The following is a 21,703-nucleotide window of genomic DNA, read 5'->3' on the forward strand; positions in this document are numbered from 1 at the left end:
CTTGAAACTAGTGGTCTTGTTAACCATCAACACTTGATGCTCCTTCTTGATTTCTACCTCCGTAGCTTTCAGCATTGCGAAGAGCTCGGGAATAGTCTTGTTCATCCCTTGCATATTATAGTTCATCACGAAGCTCTTGTAGCTTGGTGGCAGTGATTGGAGAATTCTGTCAATGACACAATCATCCGGAAGATTAACTCCCAATTGAATCAAGTGATTATTATACCCAGACATTTTGAGTATATGCTCACTGACAGAACTGTTCTCCTCCATCTTGCAGCTATAAAACTTATTGGAGACTTCATATCTCTCAATCCGGGCATTTGCTTGAAATATTAACTTCAACTCCTGGAACATCTCATATGCTTCATGACGTTCAAAACGTCGTTGAAGTCCCGATTCTAAGCCATAAAGCATGGCACACTGAACTATCAAGTAATCATCAGCTTTGCTCTGCCAGACGTTCATAACGTCTGGTGTTGCTCCAGCAGCAGGCCTGGCACCCAGCGGTGCTTCCAGGACGTAATTCTTTTGAGCAGCAATGAGGATAATCCTCAAGTTACGGACCCAGTCCATATAATTGCTATCATCATCTTTCAACTTTGCTTTCTCAAGGAACGCATTAAAATTCAACGGAACAACAGCACGAGCCATCCATCTACAATCAACATAAACAAGCAAGATACTATCAGGTACTAAGTTCATGATAAGTTTAAGTTCAATTAATCAAATTACTTAAGAACTCCCACTTAGATAGACATCCCTCTAATCTTCTAAGTGATTACGTGATCCAAATCAACTAAACCATAACCGATCATCACGTGAGATGGAGTAGTTTTCAATGGTGAACATCGTTATGTTGATCATATCTACTATATGATTCACGCTCGACCTTTCGGTCTCCGTGTTCCGAGGCCATATCTACATATGCTAGGCTCGTCAAGTCTAACCTGAGTATTCTGCATGTGCAAAACTGGCTTGCACCCGTTGTAGATGGACGTAGAGCTTATCACACCCGATCATCACGTGGTGTCTGGGCACGACGAACTTTGGCAACGGTGCATACTCAGGGAGAACACTTCTTGATAATTTAGTGAGAGATCATCTTATAATGCTACCGTCAATCAAAGCAAGATAAGATGCATAAAAGGATAAACATCTCATGCAATCAATATAAGTGATATGATATGGCCATCATCATCTTGTGCTTGTGACTCCATCTCCGAAGCACCATTATGATCACCATCGTCACCGGCGCGACACCTTGATCTCCATCGTAGCATCGTTGTCGTCTCGCTAATCTTATGCTTCCACGACTATCGCTACCGTTTAGTAATAAAATAAAGCATTACATCGCGATCGCATTGCATACAATAAAGCGACAACCATATGGCTCCTGCCAGTTGCCGATAACTCGGTTACAAAACATGATCATCTCATACAATAAAATTCAGCATCATGCCTTGACCATATCAGATCACAACATGCCCTGCAAAAACAAGTTAGACGTCCTCTACTTTGTTGTTGCAAGTTTTACGTGGCTGCTACGGGCTTAAGCAAGAACCAATCTTACCTACGCATCAAAACCACAACGATAGTTTGTCAAGTTGGTGCTGTTTTAACCTTCGCAAGGACCGGACGTAGCCACACTTGGTTCAACTAAAGTTGGAGAAACTATCACCCGCTAGCCACCTTTGTGCAAAGCACGTCGGGAGAACCGGTCTCGCGTAAGCGTACGCGTAATGTCGGTCCAGGCCGCTTCATCCAACAATACCGCCGAACCAAAGTATGACATGCTGGTAGGCAGTATGACTTATATCGCCCACAACTCACTTGTGTTCTACTCGTGCAAATAACATCAAACCATAAAACCTAGGCTCGGATGCCACTGTTGGGGAACGTAGTAATTTCAAAAAAATTCCTACGCGCACAAGATCATGGTGATGCACAGCAACGAGAGGGGAGAGTGTTGTCTACATACCAACGCAGACCGACTGCGGAAGCGATCACACAACGTAGAGGAAGTAGTCGTATGTTTTCTCGATCCGACCGATCCAAGCACCGTTACTCCGGCACCTCCGAGTTCTTAGCACACGTACAGCTCGATGACGATCCTCGGGCTCCAATCCAGCAAAGCGTCGGGGAAGAGTTCCGTCAGCGCGACGGCGTGGTGATGATCTTGATATTCTACCGTCACAGGGCTTCGCCTAAGCACCGCTACAAAATGATCGAGGTGGAATATGGTGGCAGGGGGCACCGCACACGGCTATGGAACGATCATGGGGATCAATTGTGTGTCTAGAGGTGCCCCCTGCTCCTGTATATAAAGGAGCAAGGGGGGAGAGGTGCGGCCAGCCTTGGGGCGCGCCAGGAGGAGTCCTACTCCCTCTGGGAGTAGGATTCCCCCCCCCCCAATCCTAGTTGGAATAGGAATCCTCAAGGGGGGAAAGAGAGAGAGGGGGGCCGACCACCTCTCCTAGTCCTAATAGGACTAGGGGAGGGGGGAGGCGCGCGGCCACCTTGGGCTGCCCCTTTCTCCTTTCCACTAAGGCCCATGAAGGCCCATATGGCTCCCGGGGGGTTCCGGTAACCTCCCGGTAATCCGGTAAAATTCCGATTTCACCCGAACACTTCCGATATCCAAATATAGGCTTCCAATATATCAATCTTTATGTCTCGACTATTTCGAGACCCCTCGTCATGTCCGTGATCACATCCGGGACTCCGAACAACCTTCGGTACATCAAAATGCATAAACTCATAATAATTGTCATCGTAACGTTAAGCGTGCGGACCCTACGGTTCGAGAACAATGTAGACATGACCGAGACACGTCTCCGGTCAATAACCAATAGCGGGACCTGGATGCCCATATTGGCTCCTACATATTCTACGAAGATCTTTATCGGTCAGATCGCATAACAACATACGTTGTTCCCTTTGTCATCGGTATGTTACTTGCCCGAGATTCGATCGTCGGTATCCAATACCTAGTTCAATCTCGTTACCGGCAAGTCTCTTTACTCGTTCTGTAATACATCATCCCGCTACTAACTCATTAGTTGCAATGCTTGCAAGGCTTATGTGATGTGCATTACTGAGAGGGCCCCAGAGATACCTCTCCAACAATCGGACTGACAAATCCTAATCTCGAAATACGCCAACCCAACATCTACCTTTGGAGACACCTGTAGAGCTCCTTTATAATCACCCATTTACGTTGTGACGTTTGGTAGCACACAAAGTGTTCCTCCGGTAAATGAGAGTTGCATAATCTCATAGTCATAGGAACATGTATAAGTCATGAAGAAAAGCAATAGCAACATGCTAAACGATTGGGTGCTAAGCTAATGGAATGGGTCATGTCAATCAGATCATTCAACTAATGATGTGACCTTGTTAATCAAATAACAACTCTTTGTTCATGGTTAGGAAACATAACCATCTTTGATTAACGAGCTAGTCAAGTAGAGGCATACTAGTGATACTCTGTTTGTCTATGTATTCACACATGTATTATGTTTCCGGTTAATACAATTTTAGCATGAATAATAAACATTTATCATGATATAAGGAAATAAATAATAACTTTATTATTGCCTCTAGGGCATATTTCCTTCAGGTCCATGTTTCTTACCGGCTTCAAAGAAGACGATGATGAGGGGGGCATGCCTGAGTCGAGGAGGTCCAGATGGTGGCCAAGAGGAAGGGGAGAAGCACTCCCGCTGCCACCGCTGATCTAAGTCGCCGCTATTGCCGGTGCTAAGAACAGAGGAAGTGCTTGCGCTAGAGCTAGTGGTGACCGAGTAAATGAGGCGATGAGGCTAGATTTCACGCCTTCCCGCCTCGGCCTATTTCCATCTCTCGCCATATCCATCCGATTTCGCCTTGCACCGTCGCATGCGCGCTGCATCACTTTTGCGCCGCACTCAGCCTAGCTTGCTAGAAACTGCCGATCTGAGGATTTTTAGCGAGCCAGACTCTGGGCTGCTTTAAGGTTCGTGCCGATGCAAGCCAACCCACCCTGTTTGCAATCAAACATGTTTTTCTTGGCCCAACTCGGCCTGGTTAGAGGTAATGCAGGCAACCAAACACGTCCAACATGTATCATTGATAAATTTGCACACGGGAGCTGTGGGTTACTTCGAATAATCGGCATGGGGTATTGCCAAGAGTGCACAGAACGGTTAGTGTCGAATCAGCTAGCTGAACAAATCTGTCTCGGCGGTCAAACGATGTGTTTGGATTGGCCAAGGATTTTTTGCCCCATACAATTTTTGTTGATTGCGACTTCCCCTTTTTCAAATTTGTGTATGAATAGTGCTCACGCGTGCCAAGTTCATGAACCAGTCACTGCATTAACTATTAGAAGAAAAAAACCAAATGAAAGTAGACATCCAACTTCGGACGAGGATTAATTGAGCTCGAGTTTGTATTAGCTTAGGTAAATAGTGAAATAAAAAGGAAAAAAATGAAGTTTTTGCGGCAAACTTTAACAAATGTTTTTAATGCTTGCAAAGTTTCAGCATAGAATGACATTTGTGAAAGTCGCGGCAAAAACGACAAAATCGATGCTTCAAAAAATCATATTAAAAAACATTTTGGAGCATCAATTTTTCCCACGACTTCCACGAATATCATTTCATAATGAAACTTAAAAACATTGACAACATATTTTAATTTTACTGTTTATCCGAGCTCGAGCTGAGAAGCGCACTTTCGTCCAACCTCCCAAATCAACCAGTGGAGACGAGGACCAAATAAAACCCATCTTCGTGGCTCCCCTGCAGCACCACATTTTAAAAACAGAGTCATGCATCACCAAGGGACGAGACGACACCAACGGCGACGTCGATTTTCTCACTTGAAAAAGGAGGAGCTGCTACGTCCAAAGTACGGTAGCCGTCGGAATCGGAGCAAAAAAGGTCGGCGAGCGCCCAATCAACAAGGACAGTTTCCCTCGCGACGCAGAGCGGAAAAGGCAGGGCGCCTGATCTGGAGCCTAGTGGAAGCAAGAGCTGAAGTGCGAGACGCATTCCCGCGCGGCGTGGCGTGGCGTGCGCACTGCAGCCGATTTGGCGTTTGACCGGCCGGCCGGCCGGGCGCCACACAGCTTCCCCCCGCCGCGGTGCGCGACGGCCGAACCACCGCCCGATCCGATCCCTCCACTCGAGCGAGAGAGGATTCGACAGCCCTCGGGTGAAACAAGATCTTCCTGGGTGGTGGCCGGTCAGGCGAGGCGAGGTGAGGTGAGGTATGCCCCCACCACCAAAAATGCAAGCTGGGTCTGCCAGGGTGCTGCCTCGTTTGTTTCGTCTCTTTGGACACATCGAGCACGCCCGAGGACGGCTCCAAGTTGTACGGCTGGCCAGCGGTGGTTACACAAACAAGGCTACTACTACTACACTTCCAAACTCATGTTTTTCTTTGCTTCACAAGAATAGCGAGTGACCAGTCGGGACATATCACAAAATTACCAGTGCAGGATCGCATCTAGTGATGTGTGCCACCGTAGAAATTTCCGAGCACAATAAATAAAAGGCCTCCTTGCCTTTTGCGTGGTTGTTTGTCCTGCTGCGTGAGTGGAAACATTCCGTTGGGTGGCGTCACTGCGTATAGGATCCTTATTTTTTTGGCCTTTTTTAGGTGCAAGTAATAATAATCAACATTCTGATGCAATGAAAATCATGTGTTTTCCAACCATCCGAAGTCAAAGATAAAAATCATGTGCCTACACCCTGCAATTTTTTTAAGCACAATACAATCATAAAAGCTCACATACATGCATCTACACTCATCCCTATGATCACACACACGCCCTACCTCTACCTGCATAAGCGTTTTCGAGACACTGAGCCAGCACAACATCTTAGAGGGTGTTTGGATACTCTCTAGTCATGTAACTAGTAGTAGTCAGACTAAAAGTTTTTAGAGGGTGTTTGGATCACTAGAGACTAGAGACTAGAGACTAGTAGTGGTCACCTTTAGTCAGTAAACCTCCAAACACCCCTGACTAGTGGGTGACTAAAACTAGTTTAGTCCTAGTCACCCCACCCCCAACTTTTACTGACTAGAGACTAGTAGTAGTCACCTTTAGTCAGTAAACCTCCAAACACCCCTGACTTTTACTGACTAAAGTCCCCCTCTCTCTCCTCTAATTGGTGTTGCACAAGGGACAATTAATACTGAGACATTTAATGCTGACTAGTAGTAGTCACCTTCCAAACAGGGCCTGACTAAAAACTTTTAGTCTGACTACTACTAGTCACATGCGTAGTCTAGAATGAGTATAATTGAAGTGCTCTTTTTACCTCTCGGCATGGTGCCTTGATGGAACTCTTGAAAATGATACTTTTGGCCCCTATACGGTGCAAGATAACCCTGTTTGTTGGGGTAGCCCGAGTCAACAAGATAAAATTTCCCTGTTCATGGCAATGCATTTTAGCAAATGTCAATGTAAGGCATAAACCTATTGTACTGAGTATCAAGTTTTGTACCTGAAGGTGGATGTGGAAACTTGTGATCAAACCGGCTAAGAGCATCCTTGAATGGCCTCATAGCATGGACCGATCCAGGCCACCCCGCAAGCACAAAAGTGAATCTCATGTCGAAATCACACACAGCCATAACATTCTGACTACAGTAACCATGTCTGCTTAAATACTGTGGAACCTTGTTTGGTGGCACCACAACCGGCACATGAGTCCCATCTATTGCTCCAATGCAATCATTGAACCATGGGTACCACTGAGCACCTCTTAACCTTTCATGGACAACTCTAAATTCAGGATCTCGTGGTTTAATGATGTCAATGGAAAGCTTAACCATACATTCCAAAACTTTGTTAAACTTTCTACTGGCTGTCTCCATGGACCTGATAAACCGATTCTCAGCATGTCTAACAGATTGGGGAGATCCAACTATATATAAAAAGAGAGCTAAACTCTCAACTGATGACATTTTCTTGGTTGACTTCAGTCCATAAGACTCCACTAGCAGATTATGTAGTTTATCAAACACCGGTGGGTACATCCTAAACATTTTGTAGCAATCTGTTCTGTTTCCTAGAGTTCTCACTACCCATTCATATCCAGACTCTTTAGCTTTTAAAATTCTCCTTTCCCCTTTAACCATGAAACGATCCATGTAGTACATACCAAACATGTGGGCGACCATACCTAGTTTGTTGAGCCTCTGCCGCCTCAACTGAAGTAGTGCTAGCACTCTATTGGTCCTTGTATATTCTTCTTCCTCATCACTAGAGTCATCATCTTCATCAGTCCTGTCCTCATCACTAGACTCATCATCTTGGTCTGTACTGTCCTCATCACTAGATTCATCCTCATTCTGCAAGAAAAGCACAAACAAATAGAAATCATGAAGTCTACAGACATAATGAACATATCATCAACACATGCAAATACACAGATTGGTAGATAATAATTTGTCCAGAAACATAATGATTAAGGCCACATTAGTCCACAAATCCTGTCATCCACGACTCAAGACACAAGAGGACACACATGACTCAAGACACAAGAGGACACACATGACTCAAGACACAAGAGGACACACATGACTCAAGACACAAGACTAGCTAACAAAAATCATTCTGCCTTCATATCTCGCCATCTGCTGCATACATGTTCTTCGCCCTGCACCATCTCTTCAACCATATCAACCTAGCTTCAGGGGTCTTCATGTTCTGGAAGACAGTTCTGTTGTGTTTCTCCTTGAATAAATCACAAGCAACAAAGTACTCAACTGACTCTTCTGATGCTCCACACTCAATGGCAAGGTCCTGACAGTTTTTTACTGACTGAGCACGTTCCTCACTTCTCTAACCTTTTCATTGCCTTGGTTCACAAGAGCCTGCAAAATAGAGTCTGTTTTCTCACTTTCCTTCTCCAACTTAGTTTCAATGTCCTTCATATATTTTACAAATGGACCCCGAGTTTTGCTTCTCTTTGAAGGACTACTAGCTGTACTCCTTAACTCTGAGCGGCTCCCTCTCTTTTGAGTGTTGGTACTCATAGGGCTGGACACGAAGCCTTCATTGCCATCCAGGTCATCATCATTATTTAACTCCAAACAATCTTCTGTCCCAGGAACATAAGCAGACGAACCATCCACAGCGACCTCATGAAATATCTCATGTAACAGGGGCATATACTCAGGGTTACCATTTCTAAATTTCTTGAGATTTGGTCTGTCCTGAAAAGAAATAATAGAAAGAAATCAGCATATATATCTTCTGTCATTGGAACATAAGCAAAAATGAACACTTGAAGGAGAGGGAGCAAGAATATAAGCAAAAATACCTTGATTTCTTTCTCCCACCAATCTGCAGTTGCCGTCACTTCGCCATCTAAGCCGCGGCCACAGCCGGTTTGCTGCTGCAACCATACCCAATCATTGTACAAGCCCTTCAAGTTAGTTATTTTGTTCCTGAATTCCCTGCCTGGATGCCACAACTTTGCCCTTTCCCAATATTTCTCCCTCATATTCTTGTACGCCTGAGGGCTCCAAACTCTACCAGCGTAATTGCCAGCATCTATTTCCTCACAAGCTATTTCACATAAAGTCAATGTATTTCTGTCTGTCCAGTTAGTCTTGCTTTTTGGCCTCTATTAAAAAAATGTATGAGAAAACAGAACAAGTACTATTTCAGACACAAGACTATTTTTGATAAATATGACAGAGCAAGTAGCATGAACAAGTATGTTTTAAAAATATGACAGAACAAGTAGAAAGAAGAAACCGTGTAGAAACAAGTATGTGTCCAGTTAGCCTTGCAGTAGTTTCATTTGTCCAACAAGAATTGTTTCAATTCTGAGATTTTCTGAGATTTTCCAATTCGATTCCAATTCGATTTTCTACTTCCTACTTTTCACTTCACATACATTCATTCAAGTAAACACAACAATTGGACAAATATTGTACCTGGATATGCTGGTTCAGCATGCTGTCGTCTTCCTCTACCTGAACATCTTCTTCAGCTGGTTCATCTTCTTCCTCAACATCTTCTACCATGATCGATGCTGCCTGCCGCTGCCTGCCGCTGCCTGTGCGACTTGAACCAGCAACACCTCGTCCCGACGTCGCGACGACCTGCTTGCCATGACGATCTGGGGCCCTCACTGGGAGGAGACCTTGGCGAGGTGGACGACCCTGCCGCTGCACCACGCCGTCCGATCTGGTCCGCTGGAGGGGCACACCATGGCCGGCCGCACTCCCGGGATGAAAAAGCTGCGTGTACATGCCCAGGTTGGGGTAGGAGGCGGCGACGGCGGAGTCGCTGTTGAGGTCGATGTTATCCAACCCGATGGGAGCGCGGAGCGCCCCGGCCACCGAGCCGCGGCCGAGCCCCCTGCCACCGAGCCGCGCTCGAGCCCCCCGGCCACCGAGCCGCGGCCGAGCCCGCCTGCCATCGAGCCGCGCTCGAGCCCCCCTGCCACCAAGCCGCGGCCGGCGGATCCCCGGAGATGAGGGGGCGTAATCCCCCACCCGTCCTCGTCGATGTGGTGCGCCGCAGCACCGGAAGACGCCGTCTGCGAGAAGAAATCGAAGGGGAGTTCGCCGTCGCCGTCCATGGTACGGACGCGGGAGCGGGCGCGGCGGAGTGCTGCCGCGGCGGCGGAGTGCGGCGGCGGCGGTGGAAAGGGAAGCGGCGGAGTGGATGGGGCGGCTGCCCCTGCCTGCGTGCGAAGGGGATGGGGCGACAGATGCGTGCGAAGGGGATGGGCCCGCCAATTAATTAGAGGAGAGACTTTAGTCACTTTTAGTTGGGGATGGGGTGACTAGGGACTAAACTAGTTTTAGTCACCCATTAGTCAGGGGTGTTTGGAGGTTTACTGACTAAAGGTGACTACTACTAGTCTCTAGTCTCTAGTCACTAGTGATCCAAACACCCTCTTAGGATTGACGAAGTCATCACATGCTCTCGTAGTCGATGAAAACATCTTCCTCACGAAACGAACATCGACAGAAAGCCTCAAATAAGTCCCCAAGAATGCAATCAGCAATGTCGAGCCTAGGACTTGAACCCTATGGGCTGATTTCACCATACGAAACCTAATGATCTGAGCTACGATCAGTTCGCCTATACCTGCAATCCTGCAATACTACTCCCTGCATTTCTGGAATTCTGGGCTGATCGAAGGAGCCACCAAGACACGACGAGTTGGTGGATTTATAAAAAGTATTAAAAGGGAACAAAATGATGAACCCAATACCATAACTAACAAAAAATGAACACTACTTCCCCTACAAATCGCTGCTGCTTCCGCCGGCTGCACCTCCAACTCCAACCTGCACGCACAACTCACGCATTCCCCCCACTTTCTTTCTTCCCCGACACGGGCACGCACGCACACGGCTGCCCTGCGCCCACACACGCTACTCTTCGGCCCTTCCTCCCAAAATCTAAACCCCACTCCGACCGCCCCCCCTCCGGCGATGCTGATGCGTCGCCGCCACCTGCTGGGCCCGGTCCTCCCCCGCCTCCTCCTCACCGCCCTCCTCCTCGCGTCGGCCGTCGCATTCCTCCCCCGCGCGGCCGGCGACGACGCCGCCGAGGCGGGCGACGAGCGCCGCGTGGGCGAGGCGGTCGCGGCGGTGGAGCGCGCGGACGCCGCCCTGGGGGCCGCCGAGGCCGGCGGGGAGGCGGCGCAGGGCAATGCCACGAACAAGGAGCACAGCCTCGCCGACATGATCGACCGCGCGCTGGAGAAGGAGTTCCCCGACTCGGAGGGCGACCAGGGCGGCGGAGGTGCGTGGATCTGAGCCCCACCGTTCTCCCCGCGATCCGCTTCGCGGGCTCCCGTGGCGCGGGGATCTGGTTTTGGCGCGTGCCGGCGGCCGGCCGCCTAGATCTCGGCCCCGGCTGCTGCGCTCTGCTGGGAATTGACCAATCCTGCCTGTTTTTTTGGGTGTCTGGATTGAACTGCCTCGTCCTAATCCTCTCCTGCTATGATTTTGCAGAGATGGACCCCGGCAGCTTCAACAACACGGTCGCGGAGAAGCAGGTGATTCATCTCCGCAGTTTTGCTTGTGTGTGGTCGGATTGTTCGTTGACAATGATTATGGAACCTGTTTAAATTTTTGCATTGTTATGATGCTCATCAAATGGTTGTTCAGGCCTTGCCGACTCTCTAGATTTAGGAGATTAGTTCATTTATGCGCGCTTTAACTTCTAAATTGGTCTCCTTTTACATGCTGTTTAACTTAAAAAATATGACTAGGGTTGAGACGACTGAATATGTATTGCACACGGTGAAAATATTTGATATCATCGGTGTCTTGGATGGAGTTGACATTTGGACAGAGGTTACACCATTGATAATGACAAAACATTCAGTTATCCTTCCTTGTATCGTTCTGTAGGTTTTGCGCCTGTTGACCAATTATTCAGCCTACTGGCCTTTTGACTTAGTGAAATTAAAGGAGTTGACGTTTTCCTAATGCCGACTACAATACCTTGAATGGTGTTTACTGCGCTAGGTTAGATATGAATCAAAATCTAATATTTGCTTATGGTACCTGACTAACTTTGTGAAACAATTGTTGTGGTCTAAGTTATTAACTTACTAATAGAACTCATTTGAGTTTTGCATAAATCCCCTAGTGCTGTGTTCCAGCTGACATTCATTTAGTCATTTGATCTTCTACATGATACACCTATGATCTACAGCTACTTCGAGTTGCATCCAACTATCCTATTATATTTCTCAATTCTGTGTTCAGTTACGTTCTCAATTTGTAGATATACCAAACTTCCATTTTGAAGCAAATAATGGTTTTTATGTGGATATAAATTGCAAAAGTTGATGCATTCATACTTTAGATCTCCAGTCCCACTGCACTTGGCTCGTGTTGCTCTTGTTTGTGTATGCTGGTTATACTTATCTTGTTCTGTACTACCCTGCCAGGGAGTTCTGGAAACTGTGGCCAGAAGAGTAACGAAGAAGAATGAGACCAAAGACAATAAGTATGTTCCTATTATATATTTGACTATTTTTCTGTTTCTCTGTGAAGTGGATTTAAGTATTTAACCTTTATGATTATTTCACAATCAGTAGCAAATATCCCAAGTTTATGTTTTTTCAATCCCCAGCTCATTCCCATTCAAGGAGGTTTTCTTGGATCGGTCAGAGCAAGAGGATGTTCCCACGTTGATTGACCGGAAGGTACATGCACTATAATTCATTGCAGATTGTTTTACGCTTTTTTGCTGTGAATGCAATAGTGTTATTTTATTTTACTCTGTTTTACCTGTGTGCTGTATTAACACAACTGCAATTCCAGGATAATGTTTTTATTATATCAAATCGGAAGTCAAAGTACCCTGTACTGCAGCTGGACCTTACGTATGTGACCTAATTATTGCTGAGGATGAGCAAGAATAAAGTATCTGCCTTACTCGTAACTTAGTTTGTATGTGAACTACTGTAGGTTGATCTCAGATCTTGTTGTCGTTATTGTATCTGCTACATGTGGTGGAATTACCTTTGCTTGCCTTGGACAACCAGTGAGTGCTTCTTTTGTCTCAAATCTCATTTCTGCCTGATTATGTGTATGGACTATGTAAGACATACATTTTTATATGGCTATTTATAATATACTTAAGATTACGAGTGACCTAAAGAAATTCAAAAAATACTTTGCAGGTCATTACAGGTTATTTGCTTGCAGGTTCTATAATTGGCCCTGGAGGTTTTAGCTTTGTCAACGAACTGGTGCAAGTAGGGTGCTTTTGCTTTGTTGGTTGCTTTTCTTGATGTTTAGTTGTCATCATTCTTATATGAAAAATTGCATGCACTTTTGTCCAACCATTTCACTGCTTCAGCAGACGATCAGATCATGCCTGATATACTATATACAATTAATCTTAAACGTAGTAATGAATGTTTACTTTTGACTTGTTTTCATACCCTACCAAGTTTACGAGAACATTTCATTATGAGTACATGTGATTGTGCGTATTTCGCGCAATTAATAATATGATTTCTGCTTTTTCTTCCAGGTTGAGACAGTAGCTCAGTTTGGTGTGATATTTCTCCTTTTTGCTCTAGGACTTGAGTTCTCTACCGCAAAAGTATCCATCTTTGTTTTTTAATACATTTATTAGATATTTGTAGCAATGTCAATATGCAGTTAACTAAATAAATGGTGTTTCAACTTTGTCTCAGCTACGAGCTGTACGTGCAGTTGCCGTTCTTGGAGGATTGCTGCAAATTATACTTTTTATGTTCCTTTGTGGTATTTCTGCCACGGTATGTTTCTTTTTTTGCTGCTCATGCTATGATGAAAATTTATTTGAATTGCAATTATTTGCTGCACGAACAAGATTTATTGTTGAGATTCATTTGCATTTTCTACAACTGACGTTAAGAGATCACTAGTATATTGCCATTGATGCAATCAAGTTGTACCAACAAATTCACTGGTTCAGTTCTGTAGCTTTTGGCTTTCTGGCATGTGTTTGATACTCCCTCTGTAAAGAAATATAAGATTGTTTTGATATAGTGATCTAAACGATCTTATATTTCTTTACAGAGGGAGTACAAAATTAAGGTCAGGGTTGTAAAGGCATTGCCTTTGCATTGCCATGTTTTCCAGTCTGCTGTAGGCAGATGGCGGGAGCCTTTGCCGCTTTATGAGCCTGAGCTTCTCAGATCTGGAGCCTGGAGGAGGGTTAAAGGGTCCTGGTGGTCAAGGCTACCGCTGCCACCCCTCCATGTCACTTCTGCTGACTTATTTAGCTGTCGCTTCCTCTGCCTCTCTCCAGCTCTAGCAAGGTCAGCCATCGAGCATTACAGGAGCTGGGGCGCAAGGCAAAATATCAGGAGGTAATGTGGTGGCAGCAGGGGAGGGTGGTTGGGGTGTACAAGAGGGGGTTAAGAAGAAGACACTAGTGTGACAGGGGATGGAGAGTGGATATTCGAGATGCAGGAGAGTGGGAAGGAGAAGTGCAGTGGTTGCTGTGGTAGCCAAATAGAAATTAGGGAATGGGATGAGATATTTGAACTTGGCTTTTGGAATTTGGAGAAGTAGTGTGATGACTATTTAGAGGTCCATATCTCGTCTGTTTCTCACTGATACACGTGTCACTGCTTCATTAGGTAATACATCATCTAGCTATGTCCATGGTGGGGCCACATGTCATCATGTCGCCCTTTGGTCGCCCAGCTCGCTAGAGTGCCGTGAAAACTTTGTTTATGCTGTTTCTTTCTTTTTTCCTGGCTTTACATATTTCCTTGATTTTCTAATTCTGTCATCGGAAAGCACATGCCTGGCAGTTCTATTCTATTTTGCTTATTTTCGTTACTGCATTGCAGCTATGTGGGGGTAAAACAAAGGAAGGTGTTTTTGTTGGCGTTCTTCTTTCTATGTCTTCGACAGCAGTGGTAATTTCTAAATATCACTCACACTCCTTGCTTTTGAACACTGATCTACAATGTTATGTTCCTCATTGGTTCACTGCAGAATGTTAGTTTGTTTTTGGGCTTGTGCCACATCCTCTCAATGCGTTCTCGCGTTGGTGCAAACAAACTTAGTTCTTGCTGGTTTGTGGTAGAACCATTAACTATACCATACATGATTAATGCCAGAAGGGTTTTCATTTTAGTACACCTAATTTTGCATATGATATATGACCCTGTATTTAACTGGTCTTCTGAATGTTGTATAAATTGCTATTTGCTCATGCTCATTCTAGATTCATTTCACTCTGCTCAACATTAGTGATTTTTTTGGTTGCAGGTTTTAAAATTTTTGATGGAAAAAAATAGTATCAATGCACTTCATGGCCAAGTGACGGTTGGCATACTCGTATTGCAGGTATGTTAGACATACGTTATATCCTCTGTCTTTTTTTGTGGGATTGAATTTGTAAAGATGCATATTTGCTTGCTTTGTTTATGAATCGAATGGCTTTCAGTTCCACAAAAAAAGTTGAAAGATACTGAATGATAAAGCCTGGCTCAATACTTGTGAATTTTACCTGATCTATGTCAGTTGCTATCCATTGACACCCCTTCCTCTCAGGATTGTGCTGTTGGTCTTCTGTTTGCACTTCTTCCAATTTTGAGCGGCGCCTCTGGTCTTCTTCATGGAGTTGCGTCAATGACAAAATCGTAAGTGCCGTGTAAAGCCTGAAAATTTCTAGTGACTAAATATTTATTTTTTCCAATATTCTCAGGCTTGTACTATTAATATATCAACAATAAGTATGAAACTGTACAGTAAATTCGTGTAATCTCAATGTCTAATCGGCGGGTGTACTTTACATACCAGTGCCTGCTTGAGTCGAGTGTCAACAAATATGACCTGTCTTGTATCTTGTCACATGACTTATCATACTGTCCTATGTATATTTGGTCTACCTGTACCGTACTTATACAGAAGTTTGCTACAACATAATTAGGTATTGGATAAATTAAAATTTTATTATGACATAAATTTCCAATACTCTCAGGTTTGTGCTATTAATATCGTTCCTGGGAATTCTCTCTATCCTCTCCCGTACTTGTGTGCCTTGGTTTCTTAAGCTGATGATAAGTCTTTCGTCTCAGGTGAGTATACTGTGGGCAAACAGAACATTAATGATGCTTTGAGTTTTCGTTAGAACATTACATTGAAGTTATACTAATGTTCGTTGCTGCATCGTGCAGACAAATGAACTGTACCAGTTGGCAGCAGTTGCATTCTGCCTGTTATTTGCTTGGGTGAGTCTTTTTACAGGCCAAAAGTTTGGCTATTACCTGGACAAAAGTTTTGCTTAATATCAATCCGGTAAAAGAGGGCTGAAAATGCTTAAAATATTGAAAACCAGACAGAACGGTAAAATACAAATATTTTTCTGGGCTTGCCTTTATTTTAACTACAATGTTCAAGATGGATGTGACACATGGATTCTGATGGATATGTAAGCTTATATTCGATCCAACACCATGCCTGCAGTATTTTCCCTCTATTTTGCACATGCTTCTTCAGTTTTTCCCAATCATATATTTTGTTATTATTTGTTAATTTACACTTTCTAAAGAAATTTGCTTGCATATATATCTTTGATAGTTGTACTCTTCTATCTTAATCATCTCTTCTAGGACTATGTCGATATATCTGTTACTTATATGTGGCCTTCCTTCCATGGTGCAGTGCAGTGATAAATTGGGTCTGAGTCTTGAGTTGGGTTCATTTGCAGCTGGCGTTATGATATCAACAACCGATCTTGCTCAACATACTCTTGAACAAGTAATTCCTTGCTAATATCTTGTACACTTTGTTTTTGTGTTGTAAGATTTTTGCATATTTCTCTATAGGGAAGAGGAGCTACCAGCTAGTATTTGCTTTGATCTTTCTTCTACTCACAGCTAGACTCTTGTAGTTAGTAATTCTTTATATGTTCTCTTATTTCAGGTTTGTTCTTTCTGCAGATTGAACCGATTCGAAATCTCTTTGCCGCCCTTTTCCTTGCCAGCATTGGGATGCTAATTAACGTCCATTTTCTGTGGAACCATGTGGATATACTTCTTGCAGCTGTAATTTTGGTGATAACAATAAAGACATTTATTGTCTCTATTGTCGTAAAAGGGTTTGGCTATAACAACAAAACATCTCTTCTTGTAAGTCTTTCTAGTCTCTGTTAGAATGGGCTCCCATCTGCTATCGCTCATGCAGTCACACTTACCTCGTTTTTTCTACAGGTCGGCATGTCTCTTGCACAAATTGGAGAGTTTGCTTTTGTTCTTCTTAGCCGTGCTTCAAGCATCCATCTGATTGAGGTTATTTCTCCATATATTTGTTCCTCACGTGTTGCGACATTACCCTCGTTGGCTATGCTGCTTTAGTCATAAAGCACATATACGCCTTGGTACTTGTTTCTGAGAGTTGCCACCTCTGGCTTACTTTTCTAGTAGTTTAAGATAGCCAAGCATAATCAATACTAAGAGTCTTTTGCTGAGGATTTCAATGTCCTGTAAGTACCGGTGTTCAATTAAGTATGACATTTAAGATGGCCAATCGTAATCTATCTAAATGAAATGAAGCGGTTGATATTTTAACTCTTATTTTGCTCGGCATAGTTTGTTGGCAGTACCTGTCTTGTCTTGTTTGGTCACCGCAAGACCACTGCTTCTCAATTTAGATCCATCTGTACTTTCATTTGACAGCTGCAATGCTTTTCTTCAGGGCAAGCTGTATCTACTTCTTCTTGGAACCACAGCGCTTAGCTTGGTATGTACCTAATCGCTTCATTTCTTTTGTAAGCAACATTGTGTTATCTCTGTTGATGGTAGATATCAAATATGTGGTGGAGTCTAAAATGAGATGATGGTCACTGTGCCCACCGTCGCTACCTTTGATGACATTACGTTATTATGAGTTATGTATGGTTAACTTACTGCTTCTTGTGCAGGTAACAACACCCCTGCTATTCAAAATGATCCCAGCCGTGGTCCACCTTGGTGTTCTTTTGAGATGGTTTTCCGTCGATAGCAATCAGGTGGAGGTACACGTTCATCTCAACTGAGTTCATCTACCGATTGTTTTATCTGGAAATTGTTGCCAATCAATTCATCGGTTCTTCCATTTCAGTTGGGCCTAAAAGGCGAAGTCCTCCGCAATGATAGCGGCAAGCGCATAAATTTGATAATCCAAGGCCCACACGACTCATGACACACTTGGCACACCGCAAGCTACTTTTAGTATGGCTTTAAGTTAACGAGCTCTGTAAAGTGTTTCCGCATGTAACGAAGAGTTTATAGCGCGTATGCACGGCCGGGCGGGAGTTGGAAGCAGAAGAAATCAGATCTCGTTCAAAGTGTGTGAGATCGACCCTTCCCCGCAGCGACGACTGGAAATGCAAGGGGAGGATTTCGCCAGCCTTGTGAGCAGTGGATGAAGCGGGCAGTGAGTGCACTGCTCGCGGTGTGATCCCTCTAATGAGGGTTTTCTGTAGTATAAGAATGTAATCTGATTGATTGATTGATTGGATTAGCGTGATAGGATTTAGGCTTGACCGGTATACCACTGTATTAATTCCACAAAATGTGCAGAACGCCACCTGATCATGAATTTTGCTGTGCAGTGAGTTTGCCATTGTCATTTCCCAGTGTAAGTTCCCATGCCTGCAGTCAGGAAAATCATTTTGTATGTGTCATTTTTTGGTAAGACGCCTGAACTGTAACGTTTGAACGTTGGCTGTTGGATGCTATCTCGGAGCTCTATATCTCTGTGGGCAATTGGCTACATTGCTATTTCCCGTACTTTGTTGCTGGGAACGACTGAACTACTGCCTCTCGCCTTGTAGTTCCTTTTATGAGCTGGGGTCTCTTGCCTTGTATAGTTGGTTCTGTTAAGCATCTTGTTAGTATTGCCTGTTAGTTCGTTCGTTTTGTTTCTTTTTTATCTTTTCTTTATTTATTCCTTCTTTTGACTTTTGTTTATATTTAAAAAAATACATGTTTAAAAACTACTCCCTTTGTTTCTAAATATGTCCTAGAAATTTCAGTATGGACTACATATGGATGTACATAGACATATTTTAGAGTGTAGGTTCACTCATTTTGCTCTGTATGTAGTATATGCTAAAGTTTTTAAAAGGTCTTATTCAGGAACGGAGGGAGTAGTTTGCTTATTTCTTTTTAAAGATGTTTGAACAATTCACAAAAAAAATGTTCATGATATTTTATACATTATAAAAAAATTACTTTGCTTAATTTTGAGAAAATGTTTAGTACCTTTAAAAAATGTATGTAACATTTAAAAAATGTTTAAATGTTTCAAAAGTATCTTTTGTGACATTTTCAAAAATGTATATACAATGTAAAATAATGTTCATGTATTTTTTTTAAAATGGCACGACTCATAAAAAATGTAGGTGGCATTTTACAAAATGTTCACATGTTTCAAAAATATGTTAATGGCATTTAAAAAAATGTAACAATGTAAAAATTGCTCGCGTAACTATAAAAAATATTTCATACCATTCAAAATAAGTGTTGAAATGTGTATTTGAAAAATGTTTTACATGTATTTGATAAAACGTTCAAATGTATTTTGAAAAAATGTTTGTCATGTATCTGAAAAATATTCAGCATGTATAAAAATAATGTTCCACATGAAAAATGTACAACTTATATTGACATGTATTTATAAAAGAAAAAGGAAAGGAAAAGAAAAAGAAAAAGAAAAAATAAAAACATGAAGAAAATCAATAAAGAAGTATAGAAAATAGAAGAAAAAAACCCAGATGAAAGGTTCTAAAATCAGTAAACCTCTTTGATGAGCCGTCCCACTAACGCAAAGTGCTTTTTACCGGAGCCGGGAGCTACCGGTGGACCATCCACCATATATTTACTTTGTGAGTCGTGCACTAGGGGCCCAGTGCATGTGTATAGCATTTTGTATTGTGGTAACTATCTCATGTATGTTTGTTAATAGTCCAATCTGTGTCAGATAAGTGGGTCCCTGTCAATAATAGAATAAAAACTATTCCCAGTGTAAAGTACGCATGCATGCAGTAACTTTTCTATCTGTCCCCACAACTCTAATCCTGCCTTTTATTTTCTCCTTAGAAATTTCATTCATTCATATCATTAAAACTATAATCCCATTTTAGAAATATTTTATATATTTGAACTCATGGCGCCAAGACCTTTAGAACAAGATCAATCTTGAATACATTTAAACATGATTAAGTTTCAACATTTCAAATGAGTGAAATCAGTTTTCTGAAATAAAGTGAAATAAGTTCTTTGAATTGAGTGAAACCATTTTTTTTGAAATGTTTTTTTGTTTTTCATGTATATGAAACATATTTCAGTGCAAAATATGTGAAACTTGTTATTTAAAAAATATGAAACTAGTTATTTAAAAAATATTAAGCTGATTATTTCCAATCAGTTTAAAAAATAAGTGAAATCTATCTTTGAAACAAGTGAAATTGTTATTTCAACTTAGTGAATGTAATGTGTTTTTCTGGAACTAGTGAAATGAGTGAAACCTATAATTAGGTTAATCATTTTTTTAAACAAGTTGAATATAGTTTTTTAATTGAGTGAGTGAAATGTGTTTTCTGAAATTAGTGAATGTGAGAAATGAGATTCTTGAAAAAAAAGAAATATATTGATTGTCATGTGAAATTATCTATTTCAATGTTTGAAACTGATTTTTATGACGAGTGTAATCTGTTTAATGAAGCGAATGCTTTTTTAGAAATAATTGAAATCAAAATTTTCAAATGATTGAAATAATTTTCCTTGCAAAACGAGTGAAATCAGTCTCTTAATGATTGAAGCAAGTTTTTGGAATAAGTGAAATTATATTCATAAATGAATGAAGCGAGTGAAGTTAGTTTTTGAGTGAAATTATATTTTTAAATAAGTGAAATTATATTCTTAAAATGAGTGAAATCAGTTTTTAAACATGCGTGTTTTTTAAAGCAGTGAATGTTATATGAAACAAGTAAATCGGTTTTTGGAAGGAATGAAATCAGCTTAAAGATATGGGTGAAATAAAAAAATTTAAATGCATGAAATCTGTCAATTGAAATGAGTGAGTTCGTATTTTTTAAATGAGTGAATTGTTATTTTGAATTGACTGAAATGGTTTTTGGAGATGAGTGAAATTTGTTTGCCAATTTGAGTGAAATATGTTTTGTGAAATCAGTGAAATTGAAACTAGTTCAAATGTATCCATAATTGATCTTATTTTGAAGATCTTCTCGCTATGAATTTAAATATATAAAAATATTCAAAATTGGAGTTTTCATTCAAAAGATATCTATCATCCAAAATTTCACAATGAAATTAAAAGGTAGTCTTTTGATGGGGAGATAGGGAATATTTTATCATGCATGCAAACGGTCTTCTATGAATATTTTTTCTCTCTCCTGACAAAAGCTGACAATAGCATGCAAAGGACCCACATGTATTCTGTGTATTTTCAATTCTGTCTCTTATACATCAAAAAATGGTTCGAATCTCCAAAACAACGTCAACGGTGGATGTCACACCGGTAGGTACCGGTTCCGGTAAAAAAACTTAGTCGGTCCCACTAAGGCGAAGGCGCACCAATCACCAGAGGCGAGACAAATAGTCTTCTCGCCCCCGGCAAGATGTAGCCATGACACCTTTATCCATGGAGCACAAATAGGAGGGGTCACCAACCAATTTGATGGAGTAGGCTTCCGTTACCTTTGTGGCTTTGACAATATCCCTCCTGGCCAGACTACCTAATGCTAGGCCACGGTCTAATAACATTTCCGAACTCTATTGAGTTTCTCTTCAACGCTAGCACATGCAACCAAAATTATGGGCACACGACACCAATCCTAGCCGCCACCGTCAGAGCTCTCTCCCACGCCATCACATTGGATCCTCTCTTCCTCATCCGAAGATCTCGGCGGCGGCAAAAGGATTGGGGGCCTCGTTCGTCCGTTTTGGTTCTTCTTAGATTTTGTTTTCTCGACGACATCGACGAGCTAGCGGCAGAGATTGCGTGCCTATGCGTTGCAACAAGATATAAATACTCTAGCACGTTAGCTTGTGATTTACCCGTGCTATATTAATGTGATTGTGTAAATAAATGTTTATCAAATCATGCCCGTGATTTACCTTAATTTTGATGAGAAGTTAGGAAAGTAAATTAAAATAAAATCGGTTCGAAAGTTAAGTAATTTAAGGTGATTGATTATCAT

General features: G+C 42.3%; 1 protein-coding gene and 1 pseudogene across 3 annotated transcripts; one reads left to right on the forward strand and one right to left on the reverse strand.

The window, feature by feature from the left end:
• Positions 1–7,618: 7,618 nt before the first annotated feature.
• On the reverse strand, positions 7,619–9,593 carry LOC123149397 (uncharacterized; annotated as a pseudogene).
• Positions 9,594–10,294: 701 nt separating this feature from the next.
• Positions 10,295–18,163, forward strand: LOC123148001 (K(+) efflux antiporter 6). Of its 3 annotated transcripts, none has more exons than XM_044567347.1 (20): positions 10,298–10,771; positions 10,984–11,027; positions 11,931–11,989; positions 12,116–12,188; positions 12,307–12,368; positions 12,454–12,529; positions 12,669–12,743; positions 13,025–13,096; positions 13,191–13,274; positions 14,340–14,408; positions 14,764–14,841; positions 15,049–15,137; positions 15,479–15,575; positions 15,675–15,728; positions 16,162–16,257; positions 16,440–16,628; positions 16,710–16,787; positions 17,194–17,238; positions 17,420–17,506; positions 17,599–18,163. In XM_044567347.1, exons 1-20 carry the CDS (start codon positions 10,459–10,461, stop codon positions 17,677–17,679), a joined length of 1,821 nt encoding a protein of 606 aa, XP_044423282.1. In that variant the 5' UTR covers positions 10,298–10,458; the 3' UTR covers positions 17,680–18,163. The 3 variants fall into 3 exon arrangements, 2 of the variants coding, with proteins under 2 accessions (XP_044423282.1, XP_044423281.1); XM_044567346.1 differs by having other exon boundaries at positions 10,299–10,771; positions 17,420–17,512; XR_006473570.1 differs by lacking the exon at positions 17,599–18,163 and having other exon boundaries at positions 10,295–10,771; positions 16,423–16,628.
• Positions 18,164–21,703: the final 3,540 nt, after the last annotated feature.

This window comes from Triticum aestivum, chromosome 7A, assembly GCF_018294505.1.
Source record: "Triticum aestivum cultivar Chinese Spring chromosome 7A, IWGSC CS RefSeq v2.1, whole genome shotgun sequence".
Taxonomy (NCBI): Eukaryota; Viridiplantae; Streptophyta; class Magnoliopsida; order Poales; family Poaceae; genus Triticum; species Triticum aestivum.

Bases quoted from the DNA above. Each gene is read 5' to 3' on its own strand.
- LOC123148001 (XM_044567346.1), top strand. From the start codon at position 10,459: ATGCTGATGCGTCGCCGCCACCTGCTGGGCCCGGTCCTCCCCCGCCTC. The intron at 13,275-14,339 runs GTATGTTTCTTT...ACTGCATTGCAG, and splicing joins TTTGTGGTATTTCTGCCACG to CTATGTGGGGGTAAAACAAA. The intron at 15,138-15,478 runs GTAAGTGCCGTG...CAATACTCTCAG, and splicing joins GTTGCGTCAATGACAAAATC to GTTTGTGCTATTAATATCGT.